Source organism: Chelon labrosus, assembly GCF_963514085.1.
Source record: "Chelon labrosus genome assembly, chromosome: 5".
NCBI classification, from domain to species: domain Eukaryota; kingdom Metazoa; phylum Chordata; class Actinopteri; order Mugiliformes; family Mugilidae; genus Chelon; species Chelon labrosus.
Genome location: NC_140341.1, coordinates 26943103 through 26966514, shown reverse-complemented (window position 1 = coordinate 26966514; position 23412 = coordinate 26943103). Strand labels below are relative to the sequence as shown.

Genomic DNA, 23412 nt, shown 5'->3' with positions numbered 1-23412 from the left:
CGTCTCGCAGTGTAAATCCACCTCCCTTCCAAACACTTATGAATATGGATTCCGTTGTCCCACTCACTTGAACCAATGAGCTGCGACCTCTCCCCGCCGCAGCACGCCCCATCCAACGCGCACGCTTCCATTTGTTAAATATTCGGTGCCATTCGGCAGCAATAACTAGGTCAGTGTGTGAGGATTTTTATTTTTTACCAATATAAAAGTCTTTATTTGGAAATATGACTTTCCCTCGCACTTTTATCCGATGGAACAACATAAGATTCAGATAGCCTGATGCTGTTGCTGCGTGTCTGTGGGAAGGCCCTTACACCTTCACCTTGCAAAATTAAGACAAGAGCTGTGTTAAACGTATCACTTTGTGTCGGCCTAACCGCTACCTTTTGTTTATACTTTATATTCTCTTTTTAAGAACTGCAGTAATCCTGGTTACCTTCAGGCCTGAATGTTGGAATATTATTCCCCTAAAGTAAGTTCAGACACACGTTATATGTCCACATGGGTAAATTACATTTCCAAGATGACATTAAGGTTAGACAAGGCTATTAAATGCCACACAAACTAACACTGTTTTTCGTCAACGTTGCATGAGCATTGCAAGTATTTGAAAGTGTCTTATATTTCTTATATGTCCTCGTGTATTTCTGAGTATACAGAAACATAATCATAAAATGACTACCGTTCAGATGGCACTGGATATAGAAAAAAATAAATGTTTTGGGGTGGGATTCTGAAATAGTAGCCTAATTGTGGAGACACACACACTGTTTGCTCAACCTTTCCCAGCCAACATTTGGATTGTTTTACATTTACCTTGCTTTTTATTTATCGTGTGAGTAATTCACTCCTCGCTTTGATCAGTATCAGCTAAAAAAAAAGATTATGAGTAATTGTCTAAAATTGACAAATTTAAATATTTTCAATGCTACAATAAGCAAAGACAAAATATACGTAAACTCAATTTTAATTGGTCAAATCCCTACTTTAAAAAAACACAAACACACAATGGAAACTAAAGTCGTGACATTATTAGTATTTCTATGCAGTTTGGGCACTTCAACTGTCTGTGGCGTCTCCTGCAAAATTGTTATTCATAGGATTATTAGTTCAGTTCTTTGAGGACAGTTGGTCCAGGAAAAAAAAAAAAAAAAAGACTGTGTAAAGAAGCAACTGGCCGTTGGCGCGGTGTTGTGCGTAATGTCTGATGGAGGGCCGCTGTGCGCACTAGCTTTATTTTTCCTTTAATGTCTCTGAAACTGTCCACGCTCTATTTTCAGTAAAATCTTTGGTTTGGCGGTGACAAGTCAGTCCAGGAGTGTGCAGCATGCCTCAGATGCTGCTGATCAGGTCCATCTCCTCCTCCTCCTCCTCCTCCTCGTCCTCCTCTTCCACCTCGTTAAATTAGATTTATATTTACAATGTACAGTAGATGGAGGAGAGAGGTGAAAGGCGCACAGCCCCGTAACTTCACGGGGCGATCGTAAAGAGTTCAGTCGCTGTCCTCCTTGTCTTCCTGGATGGTGGTGGTGGAGTGGTTGTACAGTCCCTGCGCCATCAGCTGCAGCGCCAGCCCGTTCTTGAAACCGCTGGCCTTTTTAATCTTGGCCCGCTTGTTCTGAAACCAGATTTTGATCTGGGACTCGTTGAGGTTGAGCTCGTGGGCCAGAGACTGCCGCCTCTGCTCCGTGATGTAGCGGTTCACCTGGAACTCTGTCTTTAGTCTCTGCAGCTGCTCGGCCGTGAAGGCTGTGCGGGGCCGCTTGTCCTCTTTGCCGCTTTTCGACTTTTTCAGTTTCCGTGTCCTTGGGCCTGCAGTAAGGGCAAAAGGACAGGCGAGCGGAAATATGAATATACAGCGTATCATGAAAACAAATTAATGATTCCTAATCAATTAGGGATTAAAAACACACCCACAAATAAACACGCCGTTATTATTATTATTATATGTTTTTTTTTTTTTTTGTTCTTTCCAACAAGCAGCCGCAGGTTAATATGTTATACCTATTGAAGTAGAAATAATAATAAAAATAAAAAAGGTGGTTTTAGTGGTATGTGCATGCCGCATAGCTCCCTGTAATGGTCTTTAAGTCGTGTGTGCATCAGTAAAGCAGCAGCACCAACCAGTGATGCTGCTGAACATCAGCCTGTTCATACGATTATCACCTTGGATGTATAGAACTAAAGCTAACTAAAGCAGTGAAGTTATGTGGAACAGACACTCGTGGTATTTGTCCGGACTATAGAGGGGAGCTCATTCTCCAACAGACTGATCCAGCTCCACTCCCACAGTGAACGCTACAGGACTTCTTTCATCCCATTCTCAGTCCAGTTGTATAACAACTCACCTTTCTGTAGCAGATAACTCTAAGTTATTCATGTTAATGCTCCTCCATCAATATTATTGCACTATATACTACTTTTATGTATAGTGTATATTTACTTCTATTCATTTTTCTTGAAGATTTGGACATGTGCAAATCTTGTATATTTTGCTTATACTATTTTATTATTATTATTATTATTATTATTATTATTATTTATTCTTTTTTTCTTATAACTATCTTACATCCATTTTCTTACACCCATTTGTCTTTTTTCAGTAGTTTTTATTTTAATTTTCTATGTTCAACTAAGCTATCGTGTGGACCAGTCAAGTTTATCAAAGTCCAAGTTACATATAACTTCAGTTTGAGCTATTTTGTATTTCCTAGTTTTAGCTCAAGTCAAATTAAACAGGCGGTTAATGAATTCAAAATGTCTCCCCAGCAGAGAAGCAGCAATCCTGAAAGCCGTCATTTTGCTTAATTTCATTGTGTTTTATTCCGCCATGCTTTAATGACAGCAGCTCGCACTTTACCAACTCTATCAGATCAGCCAGGCTCAGAGTTATTTTATCTGGGGAAGAAAATTATTATTATTATTATTATTTTTATCAATAGAAAAATATAACCTGGAGACCGCTCAGCTAGAAGGACAGGACAAAAACACACTGCAGGCGAAAGCATCTAGATTTGTCGTCTGCACAGTCGTTATCCCCTAAGACCACTGCTGGAGAAGTTTTGCAGCTTCAAGTTCATGCAAGTATTGGTTAATATTTGCATTGGTGCATTGGACGTGACACAATATTCGCTGGGATTTTATATTTATTTTCGTCTCATTCATTTTAATGTGATTATTTTTAGTTTTTATTAATGTTTTTTTTTATTATGAATATTGGCAAATATTAAAACATTATTATTATTTCGCATAGGCTGGTATAATCGACGCATAAAAATCAATCCACGTGTTACTTTTTTATTTTTTTACTTTTTTTTTTTTAAGGAGATAATATTTTGGTTCAAAAGTTCAGTGTCAAACCAAAATACACACAAAATGTATTTTTACATTTCTTTCTTTTCTCGGTTCCGCAAAGTCTTTCCTCTGGCTCATGGTACAGCGGATTTAATTTAACAGGCTATACAATGGTTCTAATGTTGCACTGAACGACTAAAAGATGGAGAAGTAGTATGTTACGAGCATTTAGAAAGAAACTGTATGCTCAGAAATGAAACGATAGGCAATGATATAAATAGAACAATAACAACATGGTAACAACAACAATATAAATAAATGTCCTGTCCATTTTTACACAAAGTACATATACCGATAGTTGGATTTAGATTCGATTTTAAATAGAATTAAAAAAAAATGTATTGTAGCTGGGGACGGAAGGTTTGGGTCCGCTTCATTTCCGACTTTCCCTTCCAGAAAAACTCAGTTGACAAAAATAGTAATAGAAATCGTTGATATATTTTGTTTTGTTTTGTCTTTTGTCTGAAAATGTTTGATTAATCGTGACAGAAAATATAAAACGCAGTTACTCCTTCATTATGGATGCGCACCCTCAGAGTTTTCACGAATCTGTTGTCTTACCAGATGAGGGCCTATCCGAGTACCGGGTGCAGTAGACCCAGGCAGGCCAGAGTAGCGGCTGGGCCTCCGGTGTGGACGCCCCGGCGTCTTTCAGTACCACCACTGAAGAAGGAGAACTGTTGTCCACTGTCCCGCCAACAGTCCTCTCTTCGTCTTTTACGTCGCCGCTGCTGCCGGTGGAGACGTCGGCGGCCGCGGCTCCTCCGCCGCCGCCGTCTTTGTTCTTGTTGGGACTCGCCAACGAGGCGGTGGAAGAGGCGGAGGACGAAGAGCTGTCACTGCTGCAGTTGGAGTCCTGGCACGGCGTCCCGGGAAGGCTCGGCCTGCTGACCACCGAGTGGACGCGCTCCCGACCGGACGTCTGCGCCCTCTCCCGGGGGCAAAGGCCGTGCTCCTTCTTGCAGCCGAAATCCGGTCGCAAAATATTATCAATGAAAAAGTTGGTTGTTCTGTGGGCCTGTTGGGCGACCTGTAGAGGAAGTATGGGCGGCGAGGGCATGCTGCCAGATGGGGAGACGCTCTCTCCCTCGCTACTACCCGTGCTGTTCAGTTTCTCCTGCTCCTCCATCGCTGCTTCTCTGCAGAATGTGCCTTTTGTTGCCTCAGTCCACTTCTTCCACGTGGGCCGGTGTTTATATCCAAGATATGGCTACAGGAAGCACCACAGCATAATTATTTTGTCTCTTGAACATTGCCGGTTTCTGTCGTTATTGGCAAACATCTTGCCCGCGTTGAGGAGCTCCGGCACGTCATGGTCGTTGACTATTAACTGTAAGATTGGCCGTGGTTGTTGCTGCGCACTGCTCACACACACCCAGAGCTTTTCACCGCTGTATGACAGTCGGAGACACAACGTCCTCACATCACATTACCTTGCGCGCACACACCAACCGGAGGCGCATGAATAAGATCCAAAGCGCAGAGGTCCAATCACCGACCTGTACACTTCTGGACATAAGGTGACGACGTCCAATAATGTCAGACGTCTCTGAGCCAAGAGGGGATCTATGGAGCAGCAAGCAAGATTCACAGAAAAACTAAACAAGAGATTATCGCTGCTACGCGCGCTCTACTACATCTTACAGCTGAAGGAAACAAGCACACACGCATACACAGTCTCCGTCACTATTCGTGGCTTCGGATGAAATTCAAATAATCACTTTCAAACAAATTACCTGTAACTGCACAACCCGAGAGCCGGGCATTGATTGGTAACACTTTCCTTTTAACCTGTGCGGAGTAGCGCTTTCATCTGACCCATAGTACAAACCCGCGGGGTATTTTTTATTTTATTTTTTCACACATAAACGCGCACCCTCCAGTTGTAGAGTAGGCCTACCGGCCTACAGCAGGGTCCAAATCCACACCACAAACCACATTGTTTTTTCAAGATAAACCATTTTATCCAGACTAAACTGCACACCTCCTATATGTTCACTCGCCAAGCGAACGCAACGCACCCCCAGGTTTGACTCAAAGCCATACCTCCACTGTTTTCCTTTCTGAGGTATAGCCACCATTGTTCGACTGTATTGTTTTCCTGGCCGAGCTCTTATCTCTCCCAGAGAAAGAAGGGAGCTGCCGGCGAATAATTTATAGGTTTTAATTACTCCTCATTCCGCATGATCAGCCGGACGTTCATCACCTGGCTGCGGAAGAAAAGCGACTGGAAGCCTGTCACCGTCGCCGCGCCAAACACTCCATCAAAGTGCGCACAAAGTGGACTGATAATATAATGCCGTTCAGTAGACGGGCGAGACGCGGAAGAGAGTTTGAATAACTTCAAAGAAAAGATGACATGTGGTGGAATATGGAGAGGCCGTATGAGAACAACTCCATTTGTGTAACTCAGGTGAAATCCTTTGTTTTATTTTACTGAATTGTATTTTATTTTATTTGTTTTTCCAACGCACGAATAGCCCACCCATGTTTTCCCTAAGAGAACCCTGCCATTATTTTCAATAGCTGAAAACTGAATGCAGGTAATCACTAATTGACTTCCATGCGTTCTTCTCCCAAGCGGCACTTTTTTAGTTTATTTCATCACGGATGGGTCCCGAGGTGTTCCCTGGCCAGATGAGACCTGAAGGCCTAATCCGGGGGGTCTTTTCGCAGCTGGTCCTGCCCGGCAAACCCCCAAGTGGAGGCATATTCACTAAAACACAAACGGCCTTTATGTGTTCCTGACATAAAATGGGACTTAGTGTGCTTATTATGAATTATTTTAATCCACAGCTACTGTCTCTCCAGGTTATTCATCCAGCTGTCATCGGGCGAGAGGCCTTCCAGGTAAATAATATATAATAATAATTCTATAATAACCAATCTATGACAGGTTTTTAGACTATGCTCAGCGCTGTATCTGGATGATACAATAGGTAAAATAATGTTATGTCAGTAATATTATTTATAGCACATTAGAGATAATGTGGAACAGTCACAAGAACAACAACAACAACAACAAAAAAAACCTCAAACTCTCTTCAAGTCATGTTATAAGTGGGAGAGTCTGGATGACATAGAAACGGCCACCACCAGTAAATTAATTTTTTTATATTATTATTATTCTTATTATTATTATTATTGTTGACGTTGTTGTCATATATAATGCAATAATTAAATTAAAGACTATTAAAGACAAAACGTTTGAAAGAACTGTTGTGGAAACACACACTAATAACTGAAATGTCTATTTCAGGAACATTTGGATGAAATGATGAAATAAAAGCCTCAAAATGCTCCGGGGTCACGCTGCAAAGACCGCAGCGGAGGGTGAGTAAGAGGAGGCGATGCTGCTGACCTCTGATTATCGACACTTTCATCACAACCCAAACACTGAAACAGCACTGGACCTCTGCTGGCTCACAGGGAGAAAACAAAATGGCATCATAGCGACATCTACTGGTCAAGAAGACGTGTAGCACATGTAAAATAAATAAATAAATAAATAAATAAATACAATAAACAACCCATTTGCGCACAGAACTGTACAGGAATAAGATGCTCTGGCCAACACACAGAAGGAAGGGCGTCATGACTCTACTAAAACGCACATCTAGTATCGATGACGAAATACATAAAAAAGTTTGTACATCCAAAAAAAGACATATCATCAGTCAATGGATTGCATCCTTGCTATACCATGTTGCACTGAATTTAACATTTGAATGACTATTTATTCATTTGCACAATTTGAGCAAAACACCAAAACAAGGGCCAGAGAACATAAAACTGCTGACCAAGAGAAAACAAACAAAGAAAAGAAACAGCAACTCACGAAATAAGTGATGATCTGTGTGCAATTTTAACAAAACTACGTCACACTGCAGCATAGGTCCAGACATAAATGCCTAAATGTTGAAAGAAGGTTATGATCTGGAGTTGGTTATTTAGGTTATGATAATGAAACGACTTTACTGTCACTGTATGAGAACATACAAGGAGGCATAGGAAGCTGGAGATCCTCCAGTCAAGGCAAAGGACATTTTGATCACAATCTGAGGCTTCTATTTATCGGTGGCTGGACAGAGTACCACACTGAGTGGCTGGACAGAGTACCACACTGAGTTCCAGTGTGAGAATACACTTTCTATGGTGGTATGGCAGAACGACACCGTGAGCTTCAGTTCATTTTATCAAAGCACTCTCACAAAGAGCAGAATGCTTTAGGTTAGAGCATACCTGGTCTAGGGTGTACTTCCCTTGGGTGGAACATTGTACATGTTGTACAAATTTATGAAGTACAGTCTTTAGGCATGCATGATTGAAATCTGTAGCTACAATGTGAACTCTGTCAGGATGGGACTTCTGATTTTTGTCTATCATGCCCTGGAGGTAGTTAAGAGCTATACCAGTGTAAGCATCTGGTGGGATGTAGACGTAGACGTACTGTCAGGTCTCTGGGCAGATAGAAGGGTCAACGCATGGTTGTCATTATTTCCACAACGGGAGAGCAATGGGTACATACATGGATCAGGCATAATATTATGACCACCTGCCAAACTCTGTGTAGTTCTCTCTTGTGCCTCCAAAACAGACTCATCAGAGAATGGACATGGGCCTTCTGAGGGTGTCCTGTGGTGTCTGGCAACAGAATGTGGTTAGTAGGGGCCTTTGGGTCCTATGGGTTGAGGGGAGGGGCCTCTATGGATCATCCCACAGATACTTGATCAGTTTGGGATCTAGTGAATTTGGAGGCCAGGTCAACACATTGTGCTGTTCTTCATGTTTTTTTTAGTTGTTCCTAAACCGTTTTTGTGTGTGTGTCTGTGTCAGGCTGTATCTTGCTGGGGATGGCTGCTGCCATCAAGGAGTGTCATTGCTATGGGGTGGGGGTGCCTGGTCTGGTCTAGGTGGGAGGTACATGTCTAAGTAACATCCACATGAATGCCAGGTCCAAGTTTCCCAGCAGAACATTGTGTTGTCACAAGATGGTCAATGTTATTCACTTCTCCAGTCAGTGGTCATAATGTTGTGGCTGATCGGTGTATAATACCATAGTTCGTACATCAGTCATTGTAGGCATAGCCAAGCACAGTTTCTGTTGTAGCAGTGTAGACAGCGGCCTGCTCGATGTATTGCAGTATCCACTATCCACTATGACTATAAACAATTTAGACTGGGCTGGTTGATGGGACCAGGACCACAGATGAAACAAAACAGTAGGTGTTTTCTCATTAACATCAATACCCCCCAATCCTACCCCTCAGGTTACCTCTCCCTGCCAACGTGACGTGGTGATGGAAGACCTCTACTTGGGCCCGGATGGACCTGAACCTGCACTGAGCCAGGCTCCAGCTGTTCAGAATGAAAACCTTGATCACGGGGGTGAGGAGCCACTTAAAAACAAGCTTGAGTGTGAAGATCACTCCTTGACACAGTTGCAGATGGGACCTTGTTGATATCTGCACTTCTGAATAACAGCCAACGGCATGCCTGCGTAGCCTAAACTACACTTGGGTTACTCATATTTGCAGTTGTTATCATTTTAGGGCACCAAGGTTTGTCTGGGATATTAGATTAATAAAATGACTCAAAAGAATCAATCTCATAAATTCCTGATACACTGACCTTAATCTTTTGCCTTAAATTAATGAAACCAACCTTTAAGTAATACATAAAGATATCTAAACACATTTATAAAAGACTACTGGATAAATTAAGCTATTTACAGGCGGGATATTAAACATGAGCATTTGACCAGGTTGATAACCAGATAAAAACTCTTCTGTGGATTTGGTGATGTGATAAAAGCAGCCTATATGAGGAAAAGGTAAAAGAGATAAAGTTCAGGATACTTCTTGTTGGTTAATATGCCTCTCAATGCAATTGATACACAAAAAGAGATTAAACATCACTGATATAAAGAAAAAGTCTGATGTGAGTAATATACATTTCTGTCACTGCCTATTATTCAACGGTTATTAGATGCATTAAATATATTAAATATGGAAGTTTATGCTTCAATCATATAAGAACATTAAGTAATACTGTTTGAGTTTCTGGATGCTCGAACACTTAAATGCATATTCAGATACCTATTTCCCCTGTAGCCAATCACAATCTGTTTGTTTCTGGAGTGTACTAAGCTTAAAATGTACATTTTAGAAAGAATATTATTAAAAATATTCATATATAGGTTAGAGGCAAAAATGCCAGTTCCTGAACTAAGCCCTATGTTTAAAGGCCTCCTATGAACTTCATCTCATATGAACTCATACCCTGTTCATTTTGGACAGGGACTGTTTTCACCCATGTCAAACCCATTTCTTCAAAGAATTTGCTAAGTTCTGTTTTTATGGTGCCATTCTTTCTCTCAACAGCACCACTCTCTGGACGATAAGAGCAATGGTATTTCAAAACAAACCCTTAATCTCTGCCGAGTTTAGTGGAGGTTCCCCAGCGTGGAATGAACTTTCTCTCTGAAGAACCTGGAAACGGTCACGCGAGTCTGAACGATCCCTACTGTCCATTGTGAGAATAGAAACAGGGTTGAGTTGAACAACGTCGTAAGCGTTGTCAACAATGTGGTGAAGTTTTTTAACCAGCACTGTACAAACAAATATGATATCTTTAGTGGGTGTAGGTTGTAAGCCACTGCATGTGTAACCATATTATAGGCTGTACACAGGATGACTGGTTTAGGTTTAATATATCAAGTGTTGGGGTGTTAACAGGTGCACTATTCAGATCTATAAAGGCTTCTTCACAAGCCAGGGACAATACCAGGGGGTACATTCAGTGCCTTGTAAACTGATCCTGTGGATACTGTGACAGCTTTAACTGTTTAGCACCACGGTCCTTGCCCCCTAAATCACATGACACATCTTGAAACGCTGCTGCTTCAGATAACACGAGTTTGAAATCTGCATCACTAATATAAAAGACCACAATCTGTGTCATGAAATGACCTCCTCTCTTTTCTGCTGTGAGCAATGAGTTTAATTGACAATTCTCCATGCCACCTGTGAATGCACCATGTCACATGATATTTTGCTGATATTTTTAATTTTGCTATTTAATCAAACTATTGCAGTCCTATTTCTTTTTATTCTATGTCTTACGCAAAAACATTTAGTGAACAGCTCGGTCAAGGAGAATTAAGATGACAATGATTGGAATTGCAGCTCCATTTCAAGTGTCTTTCCCAACGATGCTCCTTTCCTGAAGAACTTAGTTTCCCAAGAAGAACCAGAGAGGTTTAATGTATACTGAGAGCAGTATTTTCAATGCCCTGCACTGTGCTGGAATTTCAGTAGCTGGTGTAACTGTGGCTTTGATAGTTAATAGGCTCAGGGTTGCTTAATAAGCTGAACCAGAATGTAGAATTTATGTAGTTAGTGTGAATGGGACATCATGTAAAACATGTTTGGCATAGTATGAACTGGGTGCTCTTTGATGACTTCCACAAACGGTCTTGTGTACAGTGCATATATTATGTATTGTGGGTGAGTGAGCATCACGTGTGGTAGTGTACAGATGTGTGGAGCTGGTGCCTTTCTGCTACATGTGGATTCTTTTGGCATTGCTTACCCAGTTACTTTTTGAAAAAGTTCTCTGTAGCCCAGCAGAAATACAGCATAAGTACAGCACAGCTGGGAGGGAGGCTCCAGCAATGCCTGGTCTTGTTTAGGCAAACTAGCTCACGGGTGTTATTGGTGTAAATGAAAGACACCATGCCCCCACACCGGCACACACACACAAAAATGAACACACTAAACACAGCAATCAGAGAAGGCTGATTTATATTGAAATGACAGGACTCTGTGCAGACACACGATGACAACATTAAAACCTAAAACCTGATGGAAGGCTTATGAAGGACACACTCCATGTGTCATAAGGCATTTTACAGTATCAGGAAAAAAAAGGATCTCTGGAGGTGGTCTCATGAGCAGCTGGCTGTAATCACATGATCTTAGACCCCATACTTCGCCTTCAGCTCCTCCACCAGCTTGATATACGCGTTCATGGCATCCTCTTTGCTCTTGCCTGTAAAATAAATAAATAAAAAATAAAATCCAAAATGCATTTAAGAACATGCATACAAATAAATGATAAATTAGCACTGCTTGAAAAGGAATACTTTAAAACCACCTTTGATTGTTGACCTAAGACTGACCCACTGGACAAGGAGAAGATAAAACCACCAGACTATGTTTTAATGGCAAGAATGGAAACTGGAATGCTATGTACAGAAATTGTCAATGTTGCACTATGACAAAATCCTTATTATTACAGATTTATAATCTGCTTTCTTCACTCTGGTGTGACTCTAGCATACATAGGCACATGTTAGCACACCAACCAGATGTCAAGCTTCAATTAGGCACACATTCCTGCATTGTCTTTACACTAGTTACCTTTAACTTAAACACATTTTAATCCACAGCATGCGTTTGTTTTGCAACCCATATATTAGTTTTCTTCTGTTTTTATGACATGATTTATGAAAATCCTGTTTTTACAACAATCTGAACTCAATACAGCAGAGATGCATTACTTTAGGGATATTTGTGTAACTACTTGTCATACTGGTATTTCTTTCTGTTTTGCTAACTTCTTTGTGGTAGAGAGGGAAATAGATTTTTGACAAATCAAGTTAGCACCCATGGCACTGAGTGCACACCCAACTTCCTCTCAGGTGATAATCGGCTTGTAGTTAGTTGTTGCTTCGAATCTATCTTTATTTCTCTGAAATGTGTCATTTTGGTTTACAGAAGCATTACATTGGATTTATTAAAAAAAAAAAACGTTTTTATTTTCTAAAATAAAATAAAGGCACAAAGTCCTGAAAGGAGTTATTTTTCTTTTTTCACAAACAATAGAATGGCATTTTTAAATGTAAATAGTGATGTACAAGAAAAATCTTACACACCTTTCTGCTTTTCCCAGGCATCCCATTTAGCTTTCCCAGTGAAATCAAACATCCCTGGGCGATCTTCAGAGAGAAGACAAAGACAAACGTACTTAAGGTAAAGAGCAGTTTAAATTAATTTTATTTACATAGCGTCAATAACACTACAAACTGTCTCAAGACGTTTTACAGAACCCAGAGTGTGAAACCCCCAGAGCAAGCACTAAGGTGAAAGTGGCAAGGAAAGACTCCCTTTTAACAGGAAAGAAACACTGAATAGAATCCAGCTCATGTGAAGGGATCCATCAGATTGAGGCCAGCCAGGTAGAGACAGAACAAGAGAGGAAAGAGGAGGAGGAAAGAGGAGGAGAAGAGAGCAGCAGGAGGAACAAGATAAACACATCTGTCATACGTACGTACATCTGACTAAAGCATACATGCAGTACCTAATCATGATACAAATACAAGACAGGATATGTAATGCACTTGAGGTCAAAGTACCAGAACCAGGCAGGTGCTTTTAAATCAATAGTACCTAAAGTGAATACTTAGAGCCTGGAAGAAGCAAAATCATTCATGTTTTTATAGTACATTTGTAATCTTACACCACAAAATAATTAGTATTTTGTGAAGTATGACATTTTAATATTTACACTTCAGAGTGAATGAAATAATTATGATTATTAACTTTCTGGCAGTCACAAAAGGCGACAGATCGAGTGACAGAAGATGCGTCAGCGTAAACAGACATCGTAGACTTGTTCCCTCCTAGACTACAAATGCAACAATTCATTAACTGTACATTCAGATACTGAACTTGCTGACTGCAATTCACAGATTGTGGATGTCATTGTTTATTCAGTTCAGTTCAATTAAATTTTATTTATATAGTATCAATAACAATACAAATTGTCTCAAGACGCTTTACAACATCGGGCCTGAAAGAGCCGGCCTGAAGGCTGTTGGGTTACATCATTTTTTGTTGACTAAATGCAGTAGTGGTTATTTGCAGTCTGTAATATATACACACTATATATAGTGTCAGACTGTGTGTGTGTGTGTGTGTATATATATATATATATATATATATATATATATTCATATTTTATTGCTTTTAAATTGAAAGACATAAAGCCTCTTCACAAAAATTATTTTAACTGGGCTATGCAAGCAATGAAAAAGTCTTCATAGAAGGTTGTTGAATAGCAGACTAAAGAGCTTATGAAATCAATTCTGTTTCAACATATTATTAAAGTTTGTTTCATCACTTGCTATGGCTGAACATGTGCTCATTCAAAGAGGTGGTCAAAGGTCAAATCTAACAAAGATATGGTACTATTGCATAAAAAGTCAACAAATAACAAAAAGAACATATCTACATTGGCTCTCAGTTATTTTAAACGTCACTATCCATCTGACATCTGTCCAAATCTGGAGGAGGCAAAAGGAAACGAGTGCCGTCTCACCTGTGTTGACATCTCCCACGGTGGCCTGCTTGAACAGGGAGTAGATCTGTAGCATCTCTTCATCTGCTGGCTTTGCCTTCAGCTGTTTCACCTCAGCTGCCGCTGCATCAAACTTCGTCTGTAGAGGACATGACGTTAGCCTGGTAGCCATACTAAGGCGAGATTAACAATATCACAGAGGGCTAGAGGCTTGGACAGGCCACACAAAACTTAAAATATGTAATTGATCACATATTTTTTGATGTTCCAGAGAAATGAACTGCATTTTCAAGGTTTTTATTGTCATTCCAAAAGATGAAGAACATTAAAGGGAATTACATTGAGCTGTGTTGGATATATGATTATGTTAAAAACAGATCTGAAATCCAGGAGGAGCATTCTGACATAAGAGTCCATGTTCTATATGTGGGTGAGGGTCACACTGGACCCACGGCTTTCTCATCTGCTGGGGATCGTGCCCACACATTCTTTAGACCGATGACTGAAGCTGCTCTGAAGAAATCGGATCAACATTCTGTTGGTGAGCAAGCTGAGGAAACTGTGCCCGTACAGCAGGGCACCACTCTTGCTGACCCTCCATCAAAGAGCTCAAAGGAGTCTTCTGCATGGATGCCTCCATTTGGGCCAGTTTACACTCCAACAGCCACAGTACCACAGAATACTCCAGCTGACAAGGCACTGGGAAAAATCAACAGATACAGAAAACAAAACCTGTCCCTCTCTCTGAAAATTCACTAGTCGAAGATGCATGCAAGCAGTATCTTTGTATCCTTGGGACCAATGTCCCTGCTGAGAGTTTTCTTTAATGCTGGTGATAATGTTACTGCACAAAATCTCAGCTTCTCCAACAAATGAGATATCAGCCATTAAACTGGCCAACAGTTCAATGGACTTAACTGATTACAATGTCCAGAGTTCAGAGAATGTTTTTGAAAATGTTTCGCCAACACCCCTGATTTCTGGCATAATTTTCAAAGGCAACAAAAAGCCTTTTGATGAACTTTACAGCAACCTTCAAAAGTTTTATAAGACAAATCAACATGTCACCAAAACCTTTCTTGCACTATTTTCAATGTCATTGAGTGTGTTTATCAGTGCTTATTATGAGTTTACTCACACTTTGGTAAAATATTATTTCTAGGGTGATACAAGTTTAGTCTGTACACTACAACTGCAGTTGCAACCAGCTCTCAAGACCTGATCTCAGTTTCACGCCCTTTAAGCAAATAAACTCGGATGTCATTTTGGGCACACAATATTTTAACAGCTTCTGTCTTAAATGAATCACTACCGCTGCTCCAGAACCGAGAAAACTGACTTTAGCACACACATTAAGTTATTATTTATCGATCTCCACCCTGACGTTAGTTAGACCTGCACAAAACTCAGATTATAACCCCAACCCTGGAAGTTTCCATACGCACTGTTATCTCTGGTAATAAAGATAAATAAGGGCGCTGGTGATTGAGGAAATACTTGACATGGCCTCATCAATAATTAACCACATGCTGATGTGTTATGTAATCACAGAATCACATAGTGTTAAAAACTTTCATTTGTTATTTCTCAATACTAGTGAACAGACATCACTTACAGTGCTTTTTCCGTTTTAGGCAATCATTTATAATAGCAGCGGTGTGTGTTCTTCTGAATGAATGAGGCAAAAGTGCACTGATGCAAGAGCACCCCTCTTGATTAGGAGGTATTTAATGCGACTCAGTGTTCACACTGCCAAAGGAATGCAGACAAATGCAATGCAGACCGCCTCCACATGTGGTCGGAGATTGGATCTCTCAAATGAGATCGCAATGCGTCCTGGGTGTGTTCACACCTGTCTTTTACGCTGGACATGTGCGATCGCATTACCCAGATCAAGATCTGAATAGTTCCTATCATTACCCACCCACACAATTAACTCCAAGTGAACAGGCTGATTCAAACAACTCTTATTAACTATTTGGAGAACCAAAAACTATTGAGTTCGCCATCTCAATGACAGTATATTAAGTTAATTTACCTGCCCCTAGACAGGTCCTGTCTAATTAGTAAAGAAAAAAGAACGACAGGTTGCATGAATGAATGACACTGCACCAGAAATGTTGCACCGTAGAATAATAATCTTAGATGAAACCTCAGGGAAACAAAATCCACAGAATCCACAGAAGAATTACTACATGCAATATGAGCATGTAGGTCAAAGGTCGATGCACTGGTATCAGTAGGAGTCTTTCCGGTCTTTCCCCATCAGACCAGGGAGGAAACTCTGCAACGTTTCCACATTAAAACTCAGATTTTTTTTTTAATCTCGAATACAAAAATACAAATAAACAATTCTCCAATATTTGCTCGGGTTTGCAGACTTCTTCTGACAGGCAGTTTTTCCACCATTAAGCTTCAGATCCAACTAATAAGCGTCGAGCTGATAACTGCTCCCCGTTCATAGTCCAACGACACCGAGGGGGAGGGTTGACATTTTGCACACTTGGCTGACATTACAAACAAAAAGCGCACACATAACTCGTTTTCACTCATTCCGAACACGTCTTTCATTAACGCCCGAGAACAATGAAAGTAAATTCACACAGCATCACAGTGTCCGTTAGAAACGACACTCGTTGACGCAAGCTCACATGATGTAAAAACCACAGAGGATAGCTTCCACGTCGGCTGGCTAAAACCTTTGACAGCAGCTGACATTTCCCTCTATTGCTCGTTTAACGGCGCGCAGAGAAATATAAACTAGCTGTTAAACTCCTACTAAGTCATTTGGTACCCACCTGGAGTTCAGCCATCTTCAGTTCTGGTCGAACGGTGCAGTTCTTCTTCTTCTGGTATTTGTTGGCAGTTTTGACGCTACTGGGTGTATTACCGCCCCCTACAGGTTATGCTTATGTACAACGATCACATGTCAAATCTTAGTATGCAGTGCTGTATCATGTAGAAACTATAAAACTGTCTCAAGTGTCACAGTCACACGGTGGTTCTCCTTACGACCAAAAAACAACAACACCTAGATCTGATATTCTCTTAAACAATTTTTTTTTTTTCTGTGCTGCACTTGGTACAATCCAGGGCCATGTGCTTTACTGTTTCAGGTCATCCACACTCTCACAGCCCTGTAGGATGTTTCCCCACAATGTACAAGTACTGACTGAAACCAGTGTCCAGTCCTCGGAGTCTCTTCTATCTCCTAAATAAGTAGTTCTCTTCACCCGGGACTGAACAGATGATGAATGTCTTCCTCTGTTCTTTGCCGAGTCAAAGTCCTAACCTCAACTGAATAGAAATGTTATGGAAGGACTTGAAGCAAGCAGCTCATGTGAGGAAACCCACCAACATCTCAGAACTGAAACAGTTCTGTACCAAGGCATGGGCTAACGAATTCCTCCAAAACCGCTGCAGATGGCTGAGCAGCAGTTACCAGAAATGTTGAGTTGATGTTATTACTGCACAAGGAGGTCACAGCAGACACTGAAAGCAATATTTCTGTTTCATTAATTTGATTGCAGTTTCTTTGTCTACTTTCAAAACTTGTTTGATGTTTGATGAAGTCAATTAATATACTGTAACCTAAACATTACTAGCTGTGTTGCATGTGTGTTCATTTGTGTACATAGTAAACACGAGGTGTCCATTCTGATGATCAAGGGCCAAACCTGTTCAGCCAGACCTGCTGCGTGCAGTTAGTTAGAAATGTATGAGACTGAGTATCACAAGTGGCTGCAGCGCCATCAGAAATGTTTAATAATTTTTTGCACTAAACTGTCGATTGCATCGTCAGTGCCTCTCTAGTGCGGGCATTTGGTATGAATCTATGCTATGCTGTGGGCTTACTCACACTCTGCTATAGTTTGAACTTCTCTATGCACTTCATCATGACGGAGGTTAGATGAATAAGTCTAAAATCATTTTGCTCCTGTGGACAGGATTTTTTTTTTTTATTGAGATCTTTGGAAAATGAGTCTCCAGTCAGGTTAGGCTGTTGTCGAATTATCTACACATCCTGAAAAGCCATCTAGTCCTGGACCTGATTTACTTATGGACCAGTGAGTTTCTTTTCTGTCAACATCATCAATGGCAAACCCATTAAGCACCTTGTAACACTGAATGATAACACACATGGATAATATAACAGAGATATTACCTTTTGTCATGACTCGCTAAATTTGAAACACCGCCTATCTTGTAGTGACATATCAGGTTTCTGTCTGCGGCTCTTCAGCAAAATCTGTTATCTAATTCAGCTTTGTCTTATTAAGGGGATGTGATGTAGCTCAGTCTCTACTTCCTCCTCAGTTAATCAGTGGTTCCCAGTGTATGCACTGTGGGACACTTGACATGCTGTCCGTCTCAACTCCAAAATCCATCCTAAAATCCATTCATTATTTATGCAAAGAGGATGCATGAGACTACAATTTGGATGCACAGTAGAGTACGGAAACATAAATAAGAAATTAAATTTTTCCATTTTAATAGAACTGTAAAAACATGTTGGAGTATTTACAGTAGATAGAAAAGAAATGTTGAGTAAATATTAAGTGTGCACAAAGTGAAGAGGTCTGAATGATTTCTGAAGTGTCAACACATACTGCACAGGTTTGTTAGATCTTATTTCTGATTTAAGTGTGAGCCACTGAACAAGGTATCTTTTTGCTTAAAAACGTATCTTGTCTAAGAAACACTTCTAACTGTAAAGCATTACCAGAGCTAATCTTCTCGAGTACAATGTAGGGAATATAAAACGGAAAACATTTAAAAACAAATCACAAATCTTTATTCAGCATATTTTGAAACAAACAAATTTTCTCTATTAACAACAGAAGAAAAAGGTTCAAAAATAAAAATAGGTAGGCATACCAGCCCGACATGTAAGCTTCATCTTGAAAAAAATATATAAAAAAACAAACAATCTAAGCTTGATGGCACCGCTGTTTTTTGAAAGGATCAGTATTGTTTGTGGCATGCCTGGCGTTTATTCTCTGTCCTTTAAGAATGTCCTCTGCTAGAATGTTAAACACTGTGGTTACCAGGCTGTTTTGGGGTTTGCTTTATAGAGGCCGTAGTCTTCTTTCCTGAAGAAGGCCAATTCTGTTTCGTTAGCTGAAAGGACAAACACAAGAATGTTAACAATATAAAAATTGTACACTGAAAATGGCAAGTAAATATTAAGCACTTAATATATATCAGCAGGAACAGCACACACATGAAGACAGCCGTTATCTCAGTTTTACCTAAACCGGACATAGACCCAGCACTCATCTCTAGCTACAGACCTAGAAGTCTAATCAATTGTGACCTAAAGAAGTATTCTTATAAAGGGCCAAGTCCATAAAAGTTTGGCAATGTTGTTCTCTCATTTACCCTCATCACTGTGAGTTTTGTCCAGACTAAAAGCTACTACCAGCAAGTAGCCAAGCAATAGAAGCCAGCCTTAAACCAGAGGGCTCAATTGTCTTTTCAAATTTTACTAGGTTTGTCTGAGCTACTTTGGTCTATGCAGAAAACTGGTGCTAATACTAATAGTAATACCAACTAATTTCATTGGTGCTGTTGAGAGATGTTTTTTAATTTTTTTTTATTGAGAGGTGGTTATAATATTTGCCCACATGCGTAAGTAGTGTAGCCTGACAGTACAGAATTTCAGTATGTGCTTAATGGGCAAAACAAAACAGTGTCTTACCAACGCCTGCAGTTCTAAGCGTTTGGCCACCTTGTAGAATCAGCTTTTCATCATCATCTAAGCTCATCACCAACTCGTTAGTCTGAAACAACAAACACACACTAAAAAATGGCATCTTTCATTTCATTCATTCCAAAACAGTATGTATTTGTGAAAAACTTTGGTTCACTAGATATTTTCATTGGTGGTAGGTCTGGCAATCAGCATCTTCTGCAGCTTGCAGACGAGCTGCCATTTGCCTAACTTTCTTTTTTGGTTGCACAATGCCATCGTATATAATTCATTTACTGATCATACCCCACTTTTAATAACCGAATGTTATTTTTCACATCCAAAGTGCTTAAAAGTATTTGTGCCAATTCTACCTACAATATTTGTGAGTTGCAAAAGTATGTGAACCCTTGTTTTCAGTATTTTGTGTGACCTCCTTGTGCAGTAATAACTGCAACTAAACTTTTCCGATAACTGCTGATCAGTCATCTACAGCAACTTGGAGGGACAATAGCCCATCCTCCCTCAACATTTTTTTTCCCCCATTGGAATAAGGTCAAGAATTTGACCTTTAACCATTCTTTTGTAGAACAAATCATGTGTGCTTGGGCTCGTTGTATTGCTCCATGACCTAGTTTCTCAAGGACAGGTGTCCTGATATTTTCTTTTAGAATTTGATGGTATAATTCAGACTTGTGTGAAGTGATTTTTTGATAAATCTTTGTGCAGAAGTGTAGAAAATGCTGAGAGTGTCCATACGTTTTTAATATTTTTAAGTGGCACTGTATATTGTGTTTTTATTTAATTCATTTAATTTCTATCTTTAATTTCAACAAACTACATTATGCACATGTGCAGTTTCTTTAGTTAATTTCTGATATTTGCAATATTAATAATGACATTAACTATAACCACTTTCTGGCCACGATACCGTTCAAAAGCATCATCTGTCATTAGCCCGGTGACATACACTTTTCATACTAAAATAAAAGCTGCATACCAGAAGATATTTTTAAATCTCTGATTCATAAGATGAGTTGCTTGGGGACACCGTCCTACACAGACATGCCTTTGCTATTGTCCTGCAATATCACATTTCAGATAGATACCTTTGATCCATGAGCTTGGTGGATAATCTTCATTGTGTCTGAAAATACAAGAGAATGGAGTCAGAAGCAGCGCATGGACTTTGCTAGGTGTCACAGAGGGATCACATACAACGAATCACTATGGTCAGTTTATGTTTTTTTATTCCAATACACCACATGTCCTCTCAGCTGCTAATCTTTATAAGTTTCTAGTTTTTTTTCTTCTTTTTTTCTTTTTGTTAGAGAAATAGACATGTTGTGGCTCATAGTGGACAAGTGGCTCTTTTGACAACTGAGGTCAATATAGGTCAACCAGTCATAATATTATTACCATCCACCTAATATACATCTCTGAAGGTGTGCAGTGGTATCTGGCACCAAGACATTAGCAGCAAATTGCAAGGTGGTGTCTCCATGGACTGGATTTTTCCAGCACATCCCACATCCAGCAGTGGAAAGGTGTCACAGGCACCCTGATTGGTCTGTGGTTATGTCGTCCCATATGCAGTCCAATATCCTGTTGTCGGTTCACCACTCTGCCTTCTTTGGACCACTGTTAATATTGGTACTGACCACTGCAGACTGGGAACATCCCATAGAGCTATAGTTATGGCGATGCTCTGCCCCAGTTGTCAAGCCACCACATTTTGGCCCTTGTTTAAGTCTCTCAGATCCTTCTATGCTCCCATTCCACCAGGATTGAATACATTAACTTTATGGATAAACTGTCAGCTTGGTGCTTGCTATATTACACCCAGGCAAGAAATAATCAGCGTTATCCACTTCACTTCTCAGTGGTCATAAAGCTATGGCTGACTGGTGTATAAAGTAGTAATGGCAGCCATCTGCTGATACGTTATTTGATTACGTATAAGATTTAACAGTACATTACCTCAACAGTACATTATTTTAATATTTTTTATTAAATATGATAAGGAAAAAAAGGATGCAGATCTTTTCAGGCATACATACCATAAGCATACTTCCGGAAAGGAGGAGGAAGTCCTGGTCTTGTTGTCACATCTGGAAGAAATTGTTAAGATGTTAAGCCTCTTTCAAGCATTAAAAATAAATCACGAAAACGGCAAGCAACGACTTCTGTGTTTGATGAAGATGAAGCAAATGCAGAAGTTTTGTGTTTGCAGCTATCATCTACATATATCAATAACAGATTAACATTAACTGATGTATACAGTTAAAGATTCCACTTGTACATATCCTGTATGTACTATTACTGTCATAATATACTGTAGTACGTAGTTCAAGTATTAAAAGTAGTGTGGTAGTAGTTGTATTTATAGTAGAATCTTTTCTGCATATACCTGCATGTAGCACAGTGGGACTAAGCGAAACAGTATTTCAAGCTTTGTATGTTTTTATTAACTTTGCATTGGAGTGAAGATGAAGACAACTTAAACTATTTTTATTTTATCCCCCCTTTTTATGTGATCAAAGTGTCATACACTGATCAGGCATAACATTATGACCACCTTCCTAATATTGTGTAGGTCTCCCTTGTGCCTCCAAGACAGTTGTGACTCATCAGAGAATAGACATGGGCCTTCTGAGGGTGTCCTGTGGTGTCTGGAAACAGAATGTTGTTAGTGGGGGGCCTTTGGGTTGAGGGGAGGGGCCTCTGTGTATCATCCCACAGATACTTGATCAGTTTGGGATCTAGTGAATTTGGAGGCCAGGTCAACACCTTGTGCTGTTTTTCATGTTTTTTTTAGTTGTTCCTAAACAGTTTTTGTGTGTGTGTCTGTGTCAGGCTGCATCCTGCTGGGGATGGCTGCTGCCATCAAGGAGTGTCGTATGGGATGGGGGTCCCTGATCTGGTCTAGGTGGGTGCTACATGTCTAAGTACCATCCACATGAATGCCAGGTTCGAATGTTTCCCAGCAGAATATTGTATTGTCACAAGATGGTCAATGTTATTTACTTGTCCTGTCGATTGTCACAATGTTATGCTTGATCGGTGTATGTGGACCGTCTTGTTAGCATGTCAGGCTCCTGTGAAGCACGCTGCTGTGTACGGAAGCTGCTACAGATGGTGCGATTGGCTGATTTGGTTTGATTCACAAACAGACGTCCCACTCATCTTGCAAATTTTACTCACCGTCCCTGACAAACTGCACGAATTCCTCCACCGTCTGGTCTAATCTAACTCCGTGATACACTACAGGTTTGAAGTTCCTGTGCTCAAAGGACCTCACGAGACGAACAGTGACCACAGCAGTCTCACTGGCCATACTCTGGACACCCCGCTCCCGGTCCGAGCGAATAAACCAACGAAGGGTGTTTTAACGGCAGTCTCTGGGAAATATCGTACTGTTTAAATGAGTGTGTTTAGCGTGAGTTTTCAGGCAAGTAACCCGCCTACCGTGTGTCTAGCATGCTGACGAAGGCCGACCCGTATGGGACTGACCTATCAAAAACGCCCATTTTCTTCTTCTTTTATTTTTTAATGGCAGTTAAAGGTTATACGTGCATGACCGCCCCCAACTGGACTGGAGTGTGGAGCGAGAGATTAAACAGAAAAAAATCCAATGTACTGTCTGAATTTGACTCTTTAAAAATTATTATGATGTAATTTCATACTCTGTCTGTTATTCAAGAGGTCCGATAACGAAACACCGCGATGCCTCAATAACTGAAAGAGATGAAATCTCTGTATGCTGCTTTAGTTCCACACCCTTCACCCTTGACATGTACCTCCCCAGAAATGTAAATATGCGAGGCAGACCGCAGCAGCTTAGTCTGAAATGCATTTGTTTTTTTCACATTTTTGTGTGTGTGTCTGTGTCAGGCTGCATCCTGCTGGGGATGGCTGCTGCCATCAAGGAGTGTCATTGCTATGGGGTGGGGGTGGTTTGGTCTAGGTGGGTGGTACATGTCTAAGTAACATCCACACAAATG

General features: G+C 40.3%; 3 protein-coding genes across 3 annotated transcripts; all 3 read right to left on the bottom strand.

Annotated features, from left to right (window-relative positions):
• Positions 1 to 1492: 1492 nt before the first annotated feature.
• On the bottom strand, positions 1493 to 4483 carry LOC311488624 (homeobox protein engrailed-1a-like; the record flags this gene model as incomplete). Its single annotated transcript, XM_084545440.1, has 2 exons — positions 1493 to 1812; positions 3916 to 4483. 2 exons carry the CDS (start codon positions 4481 to 4483, stop codon positions 1493 to 1495), a joined length of 888 nt encoding a protein of 295 aa, XP_084401566.1.
• Positions 4484 to 11142: 6659 nt separating this feature from the next.
• On the bottom strand, positions 11143 to 16565 carry LOC311488079 (acyl-CoA-binding protein-like). Its single transcript, XM_084544588.1, has 4 exons — positions 16515 to 16565; positions 13738 to 13855; positions 12293 to 12355; positions 11143 to 11406 (listed from the first exon to the last, which is right to left on the bottom strand). The coding sequence occupies exons 1-4, from the start codon at positions 16527 to 16529 to the stop codon at positions 11333 to 11335; spliced, it is 270 nt and encodes an 89-aa protein (XP_084400714.1). The 5' UTR covers positions 16530 to 16565; the 3' UTR covers positions 11143 to 11332.
• Positions 16566 to 18488: 1923 nt separating this feature from the next.
• cUnh2orf76 (chromosome Un C2orf76 homolog) lies at positions 18489 to 22884 on the bottom strand. Its single transcript, XM_084544278.1, has 5 exons — positions 22613 to 22884; positions 21469 to 21519; positions 20518 to 20555; positions 19418 to 19499; positions 18489 to 18837 (listed from the first exon to the last, which is right to left on the bottom strand). The coding sequence occupies exons 1-5, from the start codon at positions 22743 to 22745 to the stop codon at positions 18761 to 18763; spliced, it is 381 nt and encodes a 126-aa protein (XP_084400404.1). The 5' UTR covers positions 22746 to 22884; the 3' UTR covers positions 18489 to 18760.
• Positions 22885 to 23412: the final 528 nt, after the last annotated feature.

Bases quoted from the DNA above. Each gene is read 5' to 3' on its own strand.
- LOC311488079 (XM_084544588.1), bottom strand. The intron at 12,356-13,737 runs GTGAGACGGCAC...TTCTCTCTGAAG, and splicing joins CGTGGGAGATGTCAACACAG to ATCGCCCAGGGATGTTTGAT. The intron at 11,407-12,292 runs GTGTGTAAGATT...TTTATTTTACAG, and splicing joins TGCCTGGGAAAAGCAGAAAG to GCAAGAGCAAAGAGGATGCC.
- cUnh2orf76 (XM_084544278.1), bottom strand. From the start codon at position 22,745: ATGGCCAGTGAGACTGCTGTGGTCACTGTTCGTCTCGTGAGGTCCTTT. The intron at 20,556-21,468 runs GTATGTATGCCT...TTGTATTTTCAG, and splicing joins TTTCCGGAAGTATGCTTATG to ACACAATGAAGATTATCCAC. The intron at 19,500-20,517 runs GTATCTATCTGA...TTGTTGTTTCAG, and splicing joins ACCAAGCTCATGGATCAAAG to ACTAACGAGTTGGTGATGAG.